At 36.9% G+C, this 20,316-nt stretch overlaps 1 protein-coding gene across 5 annotated transcripts in view; it reads right to left on the bottom strand.

Annotated features, from left to right (window-relative positions):
- The window catches only part of LOC150101139 (uncharacterized), a 916,744-nt gene that overhangs the window by 491,952 nt on the left and 404,476 nt on the right, over positions 1-20,316 (bottom strand). For all 5 annotated transcript variants that reach the window (XM_090401523.1, XM_090401522.1, XM_090401520.1 and 2 more), the window contains one exon: positions 8,458-8,511. In XM_090401523.1, the coding sequence (XP_090257649.1) occupies positions 8,458-8,511 (54 nt within the window). The remainder of the gene's footprint in view (positions 1-8,457; positions 8,512-20,316) is intronic.

Raw genomic sequence — 20,316 nt, forward strand, 5'->3', positions numbered from 1 at the left:
GAAAGATGAAGAGAGTTATTATTATTATTATTATTATTAAACAAGACCCCATGGAGTCAAAAACTCATCTGGGAGGTCCTTTTATCACACACATCTCATCATACCGTGTCTTAAACACACTCAAACTCCTTGCAGACACCACACTCTCAGGCAAGGCATTCCAATCATTCACAACTCTGAACGAAAAAAACCTGCCTCTCACTCCCCTACTCACACCCTCTTTATACAGTTTCCAGGGTTGACCTCTGGTTCTCCCCTGATCTTTCACTATTCTCTGTAGAACTTCTCCACCATTGATCTTATAACAACCCCTTACCAACTTCTCGGTCTCTATCATATCTCCCCTGTTCCTTCTCTCCACTAGACTCTGCAAATCACATCTTCTCAATCTTTCCTCATACTCAACATTCCAGAGGTCAGAAACTACATTAGTCAGTCGCCTTTGGACCCTTTCCAACATCTCTTCATTCTTCTGAAAACCCGATGACCAAATCGGGGCACAATAGTCCATGTGTGGCCTAATCAAAGCCTTATACAATGGAACAAGAATCTCCCTACTTCTACACATCAGTGTCCTCCACATCATTCCCAGAAGTCTTCGTGTTGTCTTCACAATTTTGGCGATGTGTCCCATAAATTTTAGATCCTTATCCACTATCGCCCCCAGATCTCTTATTTCTTCCACCTCCAACAATATATCCTCAGCAAGCATAAATTCTGCATCCCACCTTTGTTTTCCAAATTTTAAAACCTTACATTTTGAAACATTGAACTCACATCCCTATTTGCTTGCCCAATCACTCAATTTATTCAAGTTTTCTTGCAAGGCCACAACATCTTCACTACTCTTTATGGTTCGTCCCAACTTTGCCTCATCTGCAAACAACTGAATATCTCCTTCCAAATCTTCGCCAATATCATTAATATACAAGTTAAATAGTAATGGCCCTAAAACAGACCCCTGAGGCACTCCACTAGTGACTTTCCTTTTCCTGGATATCGCACCACCATACACAACTTGTTGATACCTATCAGATAGCCAGTCTCCAATCTAATGCACTAATCTAATATCCAACCCCATCTGCTCTAGTTTGACTGTCAACTTATCATGAGGTACTCTATCAAAAGCTTTTGCGAAATCCAAGTATATTACTGTGTATCCTTCTCCTCTGTCAAAGGAAGCAGTCACTTTATTGTAATAAGTAAGTAGATTACTAAAACAAGACCTCCCTTTAACAAATCCATGCTGTCTATCAAAGATTATACCATTGTTGTCAACCCAACTCTGGATCCTAGTTCTCACAAGCTTCTCCAACAACTTAACCACAACACCTGACACAGAAATAGGCCTATAGTTTGATGCTCGAGTTCGATCACCTCCTTTATGAAGTGGCACAATCTTGCCCTCCTTCCACTCTTTAGGAACTTGACCAAGTGCAAGACTCTTATTAAAAAAATATGTCAAGGCAGGTGTCAACTCTCTGGCACATTCCTTCAGAATTCATGGTGATATATTATCAAGTCCCACAGCCTTATGTATATCTAGTTTACTCAACTCCCCAAACACCTCTTGCTCACTTACAGTCAGTCTCTCCTCCCCATCATCAACTGCTCTCAATCTCTCCATGAAGTCACATTCACAAGATTGAAAGATCTTTATGAACTGCTCATTAAGTATCTCCACCACACATTCTACAACAGCTGTCTTTATACCATTTCCTCCAATCAATGTCATCCTTCCATAATCATTCTTTCTTTTGCTGGCTACATATCGAAAGAACTCCCTAGGATTCTTTATGGCTTCATTAGCTAACAGCTGTTCATACCTCTCTTTAGCTACTCTCACCAACCAAGTCACCCTCCTTGCCTGGTCTTTGTAGACCTCATGAAATTGGTTACTTCCACTTCTCTTATGCTGCCTCCACAATGCCCTTTTTCTCTGTAATACATGCTTAATCTCTTTATTCATCCATCTCACACCTACCTTATTTAACCTTCTCACGCGTGGAATACATTTAGACACTGCATCTACTAAATAGTTTCTGAAAATCCCCCAAGCTGGATTGATCTCTTTTCCAGCTAACACCTCATTCTATGCTATACCTGCAAGCTGTCTCCTGAGGTCTTCATAATCACCCCCCTTGTAGTTCCACATATACCCTTTTTTCACAGGGGTCTTTGCACTGCTGGCAACCACCTCATGGTCACTTTCACCAATTGGTGGATGATTTGACACCTCAATTTATAATTACATCCTCTGATGAGATGACCAAATCCAAGACCCTTAATCCTCGTGTGCCCTCTGTTACATACTGTCTGAGGTAGTTATCCCTCAAAAACTCAAGAAACTCATTTTTTTTACTTCCAGTTGCTATCTCTTCATTCCAGTCTATATTGCCATAATTAAAATCACCCATAATGATCAACATTTTCTTATTTGCTTGGCTTGTTTGACTATACATTTCACTATCACCACCATCCACATTACTAGGTCTATAACAACATCCCACCAAGTATTTGATTCTATTAACCTCTATCTCACACCATACTGCCTCAAAACCACTGCCCCTATTTCCCTCTTGCATCTCTACCTTGTATGGACATAACTCTTTCTCTATCATCAATAGCACTCCCCCCTCCCTTTTTACTCCTTCTATCCTCACGAAACACATCATACCTTTCCATCTCTATTCCTGTCAGAATGTCGTCCTCATATAACACGTATCCTGCAAGTAGCTAAAAGAGCCACCAAAAGTCATTGTGTTTTGCATAGACAAGCACTAACAAAAAAGAATTCCTATATATTTAAAAACTATACATTTCACTATGGAATAAGAGAGAAATTAGTTGGAACACTAAATTAGCTGTATACAAGACAGTGTTCGAACCAGTTTTAACTTATGGATCTGAGAGCTGGGTCAGAAGTAAAACACTTGACCAAAGATTAGAGACCATAGATATGAGAGTCCTGAGAAAGATTATAAGCATGAACAGATGTCATCAATGGCAATATCATATTAAAAATGAGGATATTAGGAAAGAACTTGACATTGTCAGCATCCAGGAATGTGTTAGCATAGCTAATCTCAGGTGGTATGGTCACTTAAACAGAATGGGCGAGGAAAGATTAGCAAAACAAGTGTTCTCTGCCAGGTTGGCAGGAAAACGACCCAAAGGAAGACCAAGATATAGGTGGATTGATACGGTACAAAGTGCCTTAGATGATAGAAATATAAGATCTGATAATTTTGGAGTATTGACAAGTAACAGACTGATTTCGAGGAAAATTGTAGATAGGAAATTAATAATGACGTAATTTTTTTCATGTAGTATTATCCTATCCTGTACACCCCTTGAGGGTATATGGCAGGAATTTGATGATGATGATGATGATGATTAAAAACTATTTTGGATGAAGCCATAAAAATGATCAACTCTGTAAAATCTTGACCACTTCAATCCAGATTATTTAAAATTTTGTGCGATGAAATGGGTAGAGCACATAACGCACTTTTATTACATACTGAAGTGAGATGGCTATCCAGAGGAAAAGCATTATTGAGGCTTTTTGGACTTCGTGGTGAGTTAATGGTCTTCTTGATGTCACATAATTTAGGACAAAATTTTATTGAATTATTGAAATAAATTATTTGAAATATTGAATTACTGAAATATGAAATATTAAATTTTATTGAATTAAGAAATTCTTCATGGTTGATGAGTCTTGCATATCTGGCAGATATTTTTACAAAGTGCAATGAAATTAATTCTAGTGGAAAGGCTTAGACGTTGGTTATGCATTATTACCAAAGAAGAATGTGATCTCGAAACCGCAACTTCCTACTGAAACGGTAGTCAACCTTTCGTCGTGTATTGTGAAACCTGAAGCACTCAACACCCACTCACATGGCCACAACTTCGCCATTGCGCCCAGAAGAATATCTGCAGAGGATATTATGATACAAGTTGAATGCGGGATAAGACACCTTCCTAACCACGTCGCCAACGATATCAGACTGGATGTGGCTTGTGTTCTGACCAAAGCAAAACCACCTAAAGCCAAAATGCCCATTAAAGAAATTAAATCTCTACTGGAATTAAAGAAAAACAAGGAAATAATAATCACCAAATCGGATAAAGGGAATGCCACAGTATTGCTTAACCAAAAGAATTATACAGGTAAGCTGAAAGCTCTATTGTTAGATCGGGCTACTTACCTCCCTATCGATTACAATCCCACCAACTCACAAATTAGAAAACTCCACAGGCTCCTTAAAAAGGTCACTTCTTGGCCTGTGGAAGTCACTAACAAATTAAAACCATTTAACTCCCCCCCCTCCCCCCGTATTTATGGACTCCCAAAAATACATAAGGAAAATGTGCCATTACGTCCCATAGTGGATAGCATTGATTCCCCCACATACAAACTAGCTAAACATTTGGCCAAAGCTCTCACACACTATTATACTGGCAACAGCTTCATACATAAAAAACTCAGCCCACTTCAAAGCCAGCATAGAAAAACCTTACACTCGAACACATTGACATAATGGTCAGCTTTGATGTCTCCTCCTTATTCACAAATGTCCCACTCAAAGAATCCTTAGAGGTAATCCAAGCTAAATTTCCTCCCAATATCACAGCCCTATTTCAGTTCACAATGAACTCAGGCTATTTTGTTTGGCAAGGAAAATTCTACAAACAAATAGAGGGGACAGCCATGGGTTCTCCACTCTTCCCACCCTTGGCCAACTTTTATATGGAGACTTTTGAAGAGAAAGCCTTAAACTCTGCCCCACAAAAACCAACCATTTGGCTTCGATATGTAGATGGTGTGTTCGCTATTTGGCCACATGGCTCCTATGCACTCCTCTCCTTCCTAACACACTTAAACAACCAACACCCCAGAATCAAATTCACCTTGGAAGAAGAAAAAAACAACTGCCTTCCTTTCTTAGACACACTAGTCACCCGCCAGTCTGATGGAACCTTGGTTTTCTCAGTCTACAGAAAACCCACCCATACAGGCAGATACATTCACCAACAATTCCACCACCCTTCCTCACAACAATATGGTGTCATTAAGACACTACACAACAGGGCTATAGAAATTTGAACAGACAAAATTTGAACATTGTCTGTTCAAATGACAATGCCCTAACCACAGAACTAAACCACATTCTCAACACTTTCTCAGTCAATGGCTACCCTCCCAAAACAATCCAAAAAATATACCCCCCCCTGCCTCACAACAAGGATTACTCTAAATCCATCACCATACCCTATATCAGAGGCACCTTGGAAAAAATTACAAAAATCCTAAAAAAACACAGCTTAACTTCTTGTTACAGACCATATAAGAAATTGGCATCCCTTATCCGCTCCACTAAAGACCAACCTCTCCCCCTAGACCTACCTGGTGTATACCAGGTCCCTTGCAGCTGTAAGCTGTCCTACTTTGGCCAAACAGGCAGGACAGCCAATATCAGAATTACAGAACACAAGGACTACATCTGGTTCCACCAATACAGCCACTCTGGTCTTGTAGACCATGCTCTGGATACCTGCCATAGAATACGGTGGAAGAAAGCCACGATCATTCACCGTAGTAAATACAAGTATGAAAGGCTTTTCATGGAATCAGCCTCACCCTAAGAAACAATCCAAACCTCAACAAATTTGGCTGCATGAGACTGCCTCAAATGGGAAACCTAAATCAGAAGACCTCAGCCCAATTGCCCAAGAATACCAACATTGCCTGCTAGGGGACACCAGTAGGACTTTAGGAGAAAGAATAGCTTCATGCTTCGTCCTCATTTACTGTTTGCTGTGCCTGCGTGCACGTGTCTTGCTCACAAGTTCCTGTTAAAAATGGCAACGTGATGTTGCCGAAATATTGGATTTGTATTAAAAAGTTATTTTAATGTATATCCTAGTCTACATTGTTATTTCCCTAAACTATTTAGTAGCAATGAAATTAACTTATCATTACAAGGAAAGAATATTACAATTTTTAATACAAGAGATAAAATTGCATCTTTTGATAGGAAGTTGCAATTCTGGATTTCTACAGTTGAACAGAATAATTTTGATTGTTTTCCCACCTTGCATGAATTTCTGACTGAAATAAATTCTAAAGTAAATGAAGAAGTATCTAACGTAATTTTAGAACACTTGCATAACTTGCAATCAACCCTTTTGCAATATTTTCCAAAATCCAGTGAGGACAATTCCTGGGTTCTGAATCCATTTACAGTGACAGCTAAGCCAGCAGGCTTCAGCACAAGTGACTCTGATTTAAAACAAAAATACAAGGAACTGCCAATAAATGATTTCTGGGCAAATTTAACAGAAGAATACCCCACCGTGTCAAAACTAGCTATTCTTGTTTTACTTCCTTTTACAACGACATATTTATGCGAGGCAGGATTTTCATATTATTCTGCAACCAAATCAAAGTCCAGGAACAGACTCGATGCTACACCAAATATGAGAATTCAACTTTCTAATATTGTGCCTGATATCAAAAGAATTTGTAATTCAAAGGCCCAAAAACATTGGAGTCATTAAGTACTCAATTTGCAATATACATGTTTTACTATTTTTGTGTGTTTTGTTTTTACTAATTAACATTTGACAATAAATGATTGTTTTTTCTTAACGCTTAGATTTACTCATTTATTTTATTTATATTTACCTACCCTACAAAACCAGCACACAGGAGAAAAAGTCTGCATTCACTCGTAAGTACTTATAATATTATACATTTTTGGTGATCAGAATGGGATATGTCAATGAAAATCAGCATAAATTAATTTAATGGTTTAATTGATGTTTAATTACCTATTAATTAATTATCAATTATCAATAAAATAAGCTAAATTACCTATTAATTATTAATTAATACATTACAAAATAACCAAGGTGTTCCGTGAATCACTATTTGTGAAGTGTTCCATCGAAGAAAAAGTTTGAGAAACCTTGCTTTATCATATGTACACTGTCCATCTAAAATAATACTACTATTGTCAACCCAACTTGGGATAATGGTTCTTACTAATTTCTTCAACACTTGAACAACAACACCTGACACACAAATTGGCCTATTATTTAACACTTCTCTTATGAAGCAGCACAATCTTGTCTTCCTTCCATTCCTTTGAAACTTGACCCAGTGTAAGATTCATATTAAACAAGTATGCTAATGGCACATGTCAACTCCCTGGCACATACCCTCACAATATGCATGGTGATATATCACCAAGTCTGACAAGCCTTATTAACATCTAGTTTACTCAATTCCACATATGCCTCTTGCTCTCTCATAGTCAGCCTCTCCTCCTCTCGAACTCTGCATGATGTCACATTCATATGGATGAAAGATCTTTATGAATTGCTCATTTAATATCTCAACTATATCCTCTGCAGCAGTTATCCTTATACCATTTCTCCAATCAATGTCATCCTGCCATAATCATTATTTTTTCTGCTGCCAACATGTCAAAAGAACTCATTAGATTCATTATTATTATTATTATTGGCTTCATTAGTTAACTGTTGCTCATGCCACACTTTTGCTACCCTTACCAACTGCATCATCCTCCTTGCCTGTTATTTGTACTCCTCAGGGAACTGAGGAGTACAAATAACATTATTACCACTCATTTTATGTTGCCTCCATAATGCCTTCTTCCCTGTATTGTATGCTTAATCTTTTAATTAATCCATTTCACACCTACCTTATTTAACTTTCCAACCAATGGAATACATTTACACAACAAAAACTGTCATGCCAGCGGCACCCAGGGTTCCCAGGTGTTCACCATCCCATGTGCTAACTGGTGTGGTGTGTGGGAGGGGGACAGCTTTTCTGATGCATGTTTTGGAGGTACTGCAGATAATGGAATACAAGAGAATATTCCTGGTAGCTCTGCAGTACCTCCAAAACATGAAGAGTAGGTAATGAATGGAATGTTTGCCAGAGTGGGTGATGAGTGTGTAACAAAACTGAATGATTTCAAGTTAAGGTATGTTATAAGAATGAATGGCACTCCCCCTCACACACACACCAGTGTATCATGTGATTCAGGAATTCTGCAGAAATACAAAATTAAGTAAGGTCATCTTAACTGAACAGCATTGAAATTTCCATAAACCATCACTATTAACACAGAAGTATAAATAGCTTTTGGAAGTTTATTTTGCACTTGGTTAGACTATAATAAATTTAGTTTAATCCTTTATCCAAGTGTAAGCAAACAATGTTTGCAGCTGAAAATATCTTCAGGACTGAGTTAAGGTGGTACATCCCTTGGCAACTCAACCAAGTACAAAATAAACTTCCAACATCTTTCTCTAAATCCAGAGTAATTTAATAATAAGGTGGTACACCGGTTGGCAACTCATATAGGCATTTTTAATATTTTTGCTAAGGGTGCTATAGAAAAAATTGTTTACCTTTTTTCCAGGTAGTCCTTGTGGTCCAGGTAAGCCTTGAAGGCCTTGTTCTCCCTATTTTTATTAAATAATTAAGAATGCATATATATTCATTCATAACAGTTCAAATGCAGACAAATTAGCATGACTCTCCTATAAAAACTCAATAAGAATGTGTTATAAATTATAAACACCATTATAACATAAATATTATGAAAACTTATAAAAATTTTAAAAAATGATATTTATAAAAATCATAACAAGTTATTCCCACCAGCTATTCCCACCAACAAGTTATTCCCACCATCATAAGGTCATAGTCTATGCAACAATCAAATGCTGAGATAAGGAAGAAAATGTAGTTTAAAATTGTACTCTATTTACTGGAGAGAGCAACTGCAGTCTGATATAATTCAAGAATGCTAGATGTTACAGATTCCTTAATTCTGTATTTATTTAAGTAATTATAACAGGGTAACAAATGCACTATAAAAGACACACACACACACACACACACACACACACACACACACACACACACACACACACCAATCAGTGAATTAGAAACTTTTATTTTACATGTAGGCATGCATCTGCCAATATCAATCCTCTTCAATTTTTTGCGCATAGTTCAGAGAGATATGGGTCGGGAAACAGCCGTCATTAAATGCTTCAGCAAATTGCTGCACACAGGAAGTTCTGTTTGTCCATACAAGCCCCTTCTCAGACAATGGCAATCTCGTTTCTGAAAGACTGTCTTAGGACCACAATTACATCTCTTGGACAAGCAATGTGGGCTATTTTTTCACTTATTAAAAACCCAGGACATCTCACCTTTTGAGAAACCCGTCAGCTCTGCTGTTTTCAAAATCATGACTGCAGTGAGATGAGCACCCACAACAAGCCCTTTATTGAACTCTGCAAGATCCTTTGTTTTTCCCATTGTGATCAACTTAATTAAAATCACACATTATTAACACACATCAACTTATATAACCAGCAGCATTCTTAGATAATTACCTAGAATACGATGATGCCCATGACCAATTATTTTGCATATATGCTACATAAATGATATTTACATACATCTGCATAAAGGTTTCTAATTCAGTGGCTGGTATATGTGTGCATGTGCAAGCATGCAAACGAAAACACACACACACACACACACACACACCCAATACCTAAATTTTATAAATTTTACAAATTTGACTCAATAATAAGTTGGTATTTTACATTGAGACAGGTGTTAAATGGATAACATATCAGTGAGCTGGTTAGAAGACTGGCAATCTAAGTATTAAAAAAAAAAAAAAGAGCACTATCTCAGAAATTAAGGCATCATCTGATGAGTTGAATGCCTGATAGAAAGGAGCTTTGATAACAAATTCCTTACCCATACAAAGATCTGATGATAATAAAATATGGGAAATGTGGTGATAAAGAGACCGCCAAGATCAGGTGAGAAGAAGTCATAAATGAGAGGTAGCGTGGATAAAACTAGATGTAAAATGAGGTACTACGTCTGTTTATAAATGACAGCAGTGCCAGAAATAAGTAGAATAAAAGTGTTGCAATGATACAGTGATGGAATGTTACTTTGTGTGAACATGATATCTTGAAAGTATAGAAACAGAGGGAAGATTTTTTGTCAGGATATGTAGATATGTGCATGTGCAAGAAGGTGGGGTGGGGGGAGTGTTGATGATGTGCATGCAGAATGTGGAGATCCAAAAAGAGATATAGTGGCAGTATGATGTGAAGTGGAAGCAGCCAGAATGAGATATTTACTTGAATGCTGTTATAGGACTGAGAATGCAGAGAATGTGAAGAAAATTTACATACATACTGACCTAGGAAACAAGATCATTACAACTCTAGGAGAAAGGAAAATGAATTTCTTGAAGTTTTGAGGGTCCAATACATTTCTTTACATACACACTACTTATAGGTAGTGCGTAGAGAAAGAAATCCAATAATTGAGAATCTTTTGTTCATTTTGCTGGATGTAAATGTGAATAAAATGTTGAATCTGCAGCCAGATGATAATAGTGACCATGAGATGATCACCTAGGATAGCAGCCAGTTATATATGAGGACTAGAAATATGGGGTAGCTCAAGAAGCAGACTGGAGCTATAGGATAAAATGAGATGCTAGGCAAAAAAAGGTAAACTTCTTGAGTACTGATTATGAGCTATTTAACAGCAGCAACTGAATGTATTTGGTGGGTCAGAAGATTAAATAAAAAGGTGTAAAATGGATGAAGAGAGAGATGATGCATGCAGTCTGGAAGAAGAAGAAGACATTATGGAAGTAGGACAAGGAGGCTATAGGTAATAAGAGTTATGTAAGGAGTATAAAGAGCAAGAAAGAAAGATTATTCAACTAGTAAGCAAAAAAAAAAAAAAAGTGAAAGTGTGCTATGAAAGCAATTAGCCAATCATTAGACAAAAAATCTGAGTCTGACTAATAAAATGAAGAAAAATTATGAGATGATGTGGGTTAATGAGAATGGTAGACTGGTAATACCTACTATGGAGGATATAGATGAGATATTTAACGAACACAATTCATCAAGGTGATATCACACCTCATGCATGTGACATCATGCAGAGTTTGAGTATGGAGGTAATGACAAGCGAGGGATGGGTGGTGAATAGACAGCAGGATATATGAAGAGCTAAGTAAACTCAGTGTTAATAAGGCAATAAGACACAGTGACATATCACTGTCTATTTTAAAGGAATGCTCCAGTGAGATACTGGCAGCCTTAATACATTCTTTTTTTTTTTTTTTTTTTTTTTTTTTACAAAAGTCCTGTGATGAAAATGAATTTTCATTTGCTGTGAGACTACTGCCTTGCTTACAGGAGGCCTGATGTGGCTCAAAAGGTTCCATGTTTGGTCTGTAGAGAAGGATTTCCAGACTGTGTAAAAATGTAAATAAAAAATACAAATATAATATATATAATTATATAAGGGGTGCTTAAGGGTCAAAGCTGTATAACTGAGAGGAGACCTCCACATAGCCTTTAAAGGAATGCGGAGAACCGACCAGGGCTTCTGACCTAATGTCCAATCCTCACCTTCTCGTGGTGCACCCTGTTGGGTATCTACTTGGATACTGAACGGACGAGGATGGGCTGGCAATTTGGGATTTAGCCGACCAAATTGTATTCTTATTGGTTAAACCAAAATATAGAATGATGGTACAACATGACAAAATTTCATGCCGGCTGGGGCGTCGCCCGGTTAAACAAGTCCCCTGTTGTTTTCGCCAGGGAACCAGGGCGAACAGCGAAAAGTCAGCTACTGGAACAAATCTGAAAACAAACCCCAACTCAACATCACCAGAGTTAAAGATCGGTACTATCAACATAAGAAGCCTGAATGGCAAAGAAATGGAGCTAGCTGAGGAATTAGATAAGTACCACATCGACATAATAGGGGTGACTGAAACAAAAAAGACCAAAACTGGTGAGATCTTTCTGAGCAATAAATACAAAATGTTATATTCAGGCAATGACAATCAAGGAAAAGAAGGAGTAGCCATAGTATTCAACACAAAATACGAGGCTAATCTTCTTGAATGGCAGTCAGTCTCAAGTAGAGTAATGTGGGCAAATATGAGAATGGGGAACTGGACAATGAGACTTATTTGTGCCTATGGTCCCACAGAAGGTTCTACTAAGGTAGAAGTGGAGGAATTTTTTGATGCTTTAGAAAAAGCAACTGACACAATGAAAAAGGAAAAGTTGGTCCTTGTTGGGGATCTAAATAGCAGAGTAGGAAATGATTGTGAGACATACAAAAATATTTTGGGAAAATTTGGAGAAAAGAGCAAAGCTAATAATAATGGCAAATATCTGTTGGATTTCTGCTCAGGACATGGACTGGTTATTACTAACACCATGTTCCAACATAAAAATGTGCACAAATTCACATGGAGAGAAGAGGCTAGGAATAAGAAAAGTCTCATTGACTATGTTATTGTTGATAGTGATGTTTTCTCCTTGGTGCAGGACACCAGAGTGTACAGAGGATTTGAAATTGGAAGTGATCACTATTTAGTCTTGAGCAGGATAAAATTGAATTTCATATTGAAAAGATTAACATGTAAGAAAGTTTTAAAGCGAATAAAAGTTGAGCAGCTCTCAGATGTGAACTGTAGACTAAAATACAGAAATATTATTGAAAAGAAAATGAAAGAGTTTGAGAACAGGAATCAAACCTTGGAGATTCAGTGGCAAACTCTGAAGGAAACATTGATTGATTCTGCCAGAGAGGCATGTGGTGAGGTTGTGTGCAAGGATAAAAAAATCAGAACTCCCTGGTGGACACAGGAAGTTAAAGAGGCAGTGAAGGAAAAGAAGAAAGCATATCAAAAGTTCCTGGCAAATAAGTCAGCTTTTACTCTTACAGAATACAGAGACAAATGTAAGAAAGCTAAACAGTGTGTAAAACTTGCTAAACAAAAGTCATGGGAGGACTTTGGCAAGAATATAGAAAATAAATATCAAGAAGGTGGCAAAATATTCTGGAGGTTGTTGAAGAAGCTTAGGAATGGAGGAAAGAGTGCTGTAAAAGGAATTAGAGATGATAAAGGTGAAATGAAAACAGGAGAAAAAGATATCCTTGAAGTATGGAGTAATTACTTTGAAAAACTGCTAAATGAAACAAGCAGTGATGACAGCACAGTGATAAAAAACGCTGACCATGCATGCAGTCAGGAATACATATCCATACTTGAAGTAGAAAAAGCCATCAAAGGCTTGAAATGTGGAAAGGCAGCAGGAGTAGATGATATTCGACCAGAAATGCTGAAGTATGGTGGTATAAGAGTCTTACAGTGGCTGCACTGCATAGTTCAGAAAGCCTGGACAGAGGGACGAATTCCCGATGATTGGAGTAGAGCTCTCATAGTACCCATATATAAAAAGGGAAATAAAACTGAATGTGAGAATTACAGAGGTATTTCCCTATTGAGTGTTCCTGGCAAGATCTATGCAAGTATACTTGAGAAACGGTTGAGAAGAATTGTGGAAGAAAAGCTTGGTGAAGAACAAGCTGGATTCAGGCCAAATAGAGGCTGTCAGGATCAGATCTTCACTTTACGACAAATAGTCGAGAAAGCATGGGAATATAACAAAGATCTGTATTTAAGTTTTGTCGATTTGGAAAAGGCATATGACAAGGTGCCAAGAGAGAAGCTATTCAATACGCTGCAGTTATATGGTGTCAATGGGGCATTATATCAAGCAATACTTAGTCTTTATTTGAGTTGTGAGTCAGCAGTTAGAATTGAAGGAAGTACAGGAAGATGGTTTAATGTTAAATATGGTGTGAGACAAGGATGTACATTATCCCCTCTGTTATTCATTATCTATATGGATCACATTATGAAGGAATGTGGTATTAAACCTGATATCAAAATTGGAGATGTTAATGTCAGCTCTTTGCTTTATGCGGATGATGTTATACTTCTAAATAAATCCGCTACAAGTCTGCAAGATTCTCTGACTAAATTGAATAGCTGTTGTAATAGATATGGTATGAAGGTCAGCAATAAAAAGACAAAGACAATGAAAATAGGCAGAATCATTGAAAATGTCAACTGTGTTGTGAATGGAGAACCTGTGGAACAAGTAAAACATTTCAGCTACTTAGGCACAATTTTTACTGAAGATGGTAAACTAAATATAGAAATAGACAACAGAATCAGCAAAGCTGGTATGGTGGGAAGTCAAATGAATAAATTCATATGGAATAAGAAAGAAATTAGTCTGAACACTAAATTAGCTGTATACAAGACTGTGTTCAAACCAATTTTAACTTATGGATCTGAGAGCTGGGTCAGAAGTAAAACACTTGACCAAAGACTAGAGACCGCAGATATGAGAGTCCTAAGAAAGATTAGAGGCGTGAACAGATGGCATCAATGGCAATATCATATTAAAAACGAGGATATTAGGAAAGAACTTGACATTGTCAGCATCCCGGAATGCATTAGCAGAGCTAATCTCAGATGGTATGGTCACTTAAATAGAATGGGAGAGGAAAGATTAGCAAAACAAGTGTTCTCTGCCAGGTTGGCAGGAAAACGACCCAGAGGAAGACCAAGATATAGGTGGATTGATACGGTACAAAGTGCCTTAGACGATAGAAATATAAGATCTGATAATGTTGGAGTCTTGACAAGTAACAGACTGATTTGGAGGAAAATTGTAGATAGGAAGTTAGTAATGATGTAATTTTTTCATGTAGTACTGTCATATCCTGTACACCCCTTGAGGGTACATGGCAGGAATTTGATGATGATGATAATTATATAAAAATAGACAAAAGTCTTAGCTCACCCACAGTATTAATGTACTATACGTTGCTTGAAAAGAAGTCAAAAGACACCATAGTGTTAGGAACAAACAGCCGTGGTGATCACTTTAATAAGATGTAGAGCCTTTTTTCGCTGCGATGACTGCAGCAATACTATGGAACACACTTTCCATGCGTATGATGGCAATCAATGGGAATTTTGGACCATTCTTCCCATAAGCATGTAATGAGGTTCTAGACTGTTGTGGGATGGATATTCTTTGACCTCACCCAATGCTCCAGTTCATCCCCATGGATGTTCAATGGGGTTGAGATCAGGGCTCTGTGAAGGCCAGTCAAGTATGCTGACATTCATGTCTACAAACCATGTTGTTACAGAAGCAGCCTTATGACACAGTGCACTGTCTTGCTGAAAGAGACCATGGTCAGTTCTACAGATATGCCACAAAGTACGAAGCATTGCATTTTTCAGAATGTTCAGATACATCTTGGAGTTCAATGTTCATGGCACCACAAACAGACATCTGAGGCCAAACCAAGAAAAACAAGACCATACAATCACACTGCCACCTACAAATTTCACAGTTTCGGTTACACACTCTGGTGAGAGACGTTAACTGTGCACATGCCACATAAATCCATCTGTTCAGTAGAGGGTGTAGCATGATTCGTCAGTCCATAACATAGATTTCCAAGCTTCCATGACCCACTGCACATACTCTCTGCATGAATGAAGAAGACACTGCATGTTGGTCCGAGTAATGTAAGGATTGCATACTGCAGTCATACCATGGAAACCCATGTTATGAGCATTGGTTTGTGTTCCAGTTGATATCTGGAACTCTTTTCAAATGGAAATGCATTTCCATCTCAGTATGGAATTACTGATTGTTGACCTAGAATTGTCCAGGTTAACAATCAATAATTGTTAACAAATTTACTGAACAAATAAACCTGCAACATGGTATCCTGTCACAATGCCTCTTTCAAACTCTGTTAGTTCCCTTCTCGCAGCCATTTTATCCAGACAGTCGCACTGACTTGGGAGTATCATATTACTCCAATTTATACCAGCTACAAACACGTGACTTGTTACATGGCATGATGCACCTTGCTCATAGGGGTGTCCATTGACTTCTTTCCAAACAGTGTAAGTTGGTGGGAGAAACATTTAAAAATAAAAGACAAGTCCCATGTGAGCGGAAAGAGGGTAAAATTGTTTCACTTCAGAAAAGGGTGATAAAAGACTGAAGCTTTGGCTTATAGGCCAGTAAAGAATATGCCATCTGAAATTAAGGCATTCAAGAGCTTCATAAATGGTAGGAACTGCATTGATTATTAGCAAGATTTTCTGTGATGGTCAGCATGATTCTATTAAAAAGGGAAATTATATTTTTGTGTATCATTACAGAATGACAAATGCAATGGACAAGGGAAATATATATACAGAAGTATATTTAGATTTTGCAAAGAAATTTGATGGATTGACACGAGAGAGCTCAAATGATGAAAGTGAGTGTGGATAAGAGATTTGCTTAGGTAATAGCAAACTGTGCATAGCAGAGGAGCATCATAGAAGAAAAAAGCCACCATTGCAATGCTAGTGTAAGAGGCTGAAATGTGGATGTGAAGATGAGGCAAAGTTGGGGAGAAATATGAGGAGTCTGAGAAGACAAGTGAGTGGAGTTTTCAACTGGATTTTGTTAAGTATGAAGTTTTGTAATTTGGAAGGCATGGGTGGGAGATCATCATCAATTTTTGACATGTATCCTCAAGGGATGTTCAAACTGCGATGACAAAATTACATGATTAAGTAAAAATTAGTATTAATCTCCTATCCACAGTTTTCCTCCAAATTAGCCTATTACTTGTTGGCACTCCAATATTGTTGCATCTATACTTGGTCTTCCCTGGGTCTCTTTCCTACCATCTTATTATCAAATACCTGTTTTGCTAACCTTTCCTCACCCATTCTATTTAAGCAGCTTTACCACCTTAGTTTAGTATTGTTTACACATTCTTGAATTGTAACAATGTCAAGTTCCTTTCTAATATCTTCATTATTAATATGGTTCAGCAATCAATGCTATCTGTTCACTCCTCTAATCTTTTTCAGAACTCTCATATCTGTGGTCTCTAGTCTTTGATCAACCTGTATTTCTAATCCAACTCTCAAATCCATAACTTAAGACTAGTTTGAACACTGTCGTGTATACTGCTAGTTTGCTGTTTTGTCCATTTCTCTCTTATTTCATATACATTTATTCAGTGGACTTCCTACCATGCCAGTTTTGCTTATTTTGCTGTCTACTTCGAGATTTTGTTTGTCATCTTCACTAAAAACTGTGCCTAAAGCTGAAATATTTTACTTGTTCTATAGGCTCTCCAGAAAGCAGATAATGTGTTCAGTGATTCTGCCTATTTTCATAGTTTTGGTTTTCTTATTGCTGACTTTCATGCCAAATTTGTTCAGCTGTTATTCAATTTAGTTAGAGAATCCTGGAAACTTGCGCTAGATGTGTTTAGGAGTACATCATTATCTACATAGAGCAAAGAGCTAAGTTTGACATCTCCAATTCTAATATCAAGCTTGATGCCACTTTTTTTCATAATGTGATTCATATAAATGATGAATAGGGGTGCAGATAATGTGCATCCTTGTCTTACCTCTGATTTTACATCAAATGATCTTCTTGTATTTATTTTGATTCTAACTGATAACTTAAACATAAACTATATATTGCTCTGTATAATATTTTATTCACCCCATATAACTGTAGTGTCTTGAAAAGCTTTTCTATGGGCACCTTGTCATATGCCTTTTCCAGATCAATAAAATTTAAGTACAGATCCTTGTCATATTTCCATAATTTCTCAACTATCTGTCTTAAAGTGAAAATCTCATCTTTACAACCTCTATTCAGCCTGAACCCAGCTTGTTCTTTCCCAAGTTACTATTCCACAAATCTTACCTGGAACACTTACTAGAGAATTTCCTCTGTAATTGAGATATTCAGCTTTATAACCTTTTTTTTTTTTTTTTTTTTTTTAATAAAGGAGAACTCAGAGCTCTGCTGCAATCATCTGGAATTCAAGTTTCTGACCAGGCCCTCTGGATTAGGCAGTGTAGCCAATGCAAAACTTTTATATCTCCATACTTAAGCATTTCTGGTCGAATATCATCTACTCCAGCTGTCTTTCTGCATTTCAAGTTTTTGATATCAATACTGCCTCAAGTATTGATATGTAATCCTTTTTACATTCCTCTTGAAAAAGTTCTACTATAGTTCTGCTTTGCTTGTTTCATTTAACTGTCTTGCAAAGTAATTACTCCAGACGTACAAGATATAGTTATATCCAGTTTTCATGTCATCTTTATCATCTGATTCCTTTTACAGCATTCTTTCCAACATTTCTAAGCTTTTTCAATAGCTTCCAGAACATTCTGCCACCTTCCTGATATTCATTTTCTATATTATTATCAAAGTCTTCTCATGACTTTTGTTTAGATACTTTTACATATAGCTTATATTCTTTTAGAGTGTCTGCCAACTTATTTTCTATGAACTTTTAGTATGCTTTCTTCTTTTCCAAAACTACTACTTTAGCATCTTGCATGAGGTTCTTATTTTTCTATCCTTCCAGACAACTTCACCACATACCTCCATGACGAATCAATCAATGTGTTCTTTAGAGTTTGCCACTGAGACTCCAAGGTTTGGGTTCTCATTTAAAAACTATCTTCAGTAATGTTTCTATATTGAAGTCAAAAGTTTAATTAATAACTTAACACGTATATAACCAACAGTAATAAACTTTAATGAATTAAAGGTACAAATATTTAGCTGACACGGTCAATTACTATATGATGATTATCCTCCAGATATTGCAAAGATTTTTGAATTTGTTATACATTCAGGATATTTCAGCTGGAAAAACAAGATCTACAAACAAATTGAAAGTACTGCCATGGGTAGCCCTCTGTCTCCACCTCTGGCAAACTATTTTTTTAACCATCTGGAAGACCCTTGTTCTCATCCATTCATCCCCAAACCTCTCTTTGGTTTCATTACGTTGATGATGTCTTTACTATTTGGCCACATGCTGAAGAAGATCTTACCACATTCCTACAACAGATAAATAGCATTCACCCATGCATTCAGTTCACCATGGAAAAAGAAAAGGCTGATAGTTTACCATTCTTGGACATCCTCCTTACACGCACATCCTCTGGCACTTTATCAACAAGTCTCTATCGAAAACCTACCTTTACTGGCAGATACATTCAGCAAAAGTCTACTCGTTACATCTCTCAAAAAAGCAGTGTTATCAAATCTTTAATTAATAGAGCATATAAAGTGTTCCCCCCCCACCCCCCACCCCTTAAGCTTACAACAAAAACTTTTCACTATAAAAAAAGTTAATAGAATCTAATAGTTACAACCACTGGTGAACTATAAGGGGCTTGCACAAGCCCTTTGTTAAATTTTTCTCAAATTTGCAAGCCCCTTGTTCTTCTTGTTTAATAATCTTATATAACTAGAAAATACCACTGTGGAATGTATACATGATACTATAATTGCTACTTTAAATTCATACGGAATTTCTGATAACTATATAAAAAATCATTTCATTGCATTTTGTTCTGATGGCGCTAGTGTAACGTTAGGAAACAAATCAGGTGTTGCAATCAAACTTCTACAAAAATTTCCCAATGCTGTGATTTGGCATTACGCTCATCGTTTACACTTAGCATTAGACGATTCGATAAAAAACATTAAAGAAATAAATCATTTTGAAATATTTATGGATAAATTATATGCTTTTTATCATCAATCCCCAAAAAATCAACGAGAATTAAATACGATTGCAAAAGATCTTTGTATCAAAATTTTAAAGATCGGCCATGTGTTTGGACCATGATAGGCAGCTTGCAGTTTACGAATGGCTCTTGCTTTGTGGAGAAATTACCCAGCATTATGCAAGCATTTTGCATCGAACGATAAATATAAGGGCTTTTTAAACCAACTTCTCAATTTGGAATTTTTAAAAGATTAGCATTAATGATTGATATCCTACAGGAATTATCATTTTTTTTTTTGCTCAACGATGCGAGCCTTTTGTTAAAATTTCTGTAGCTCAACACTGGTTACAACCCTATCAAATCCAGCAGATAATTAACTCATATGTTCCAACACCTCAGGATTCTTCAACAGACCACAGAGTTCCAATCCCTTATATTTCAGGCATCTCAGAACCTATTCGCAGAATTTTGAAGAAGTATCATCTTATCCCCACATATTTTCCTATCAACAAAATTTCTAACTTGTTGCCATCTACAAAATACAAACTGGCACACCATGTTAATGTAATTTAACATACTTTGGACAAACAGGCTGTTCTGTGGAAAAAAGAATGAAGGAACATCAGTATTATATCGAATACATGAAACCTCATAAGTCTGGTCTAGCACAACATAGTATTGACACTAAACATAATATACAGTGGGATAAAGCTCGTCTTCTCCACAGATGCAAGTTTAAATA

This window comes from Typopeltis vanoorti, chromosome 12 (assembly GCF_054136105.1).
Source record: "Typopeltis vanoorti isolate ZY-2024b chromosome 12, IOZ_Tvanoo_1.0, whole genome shotgun sequence".
Taxonomy (NCBI): Eukaryota; Metazoa; Arthropoda; class Arachnida; order Uropygi; family Thelyphonidae; genus Typopeltis; species Typopeltis vanoorti.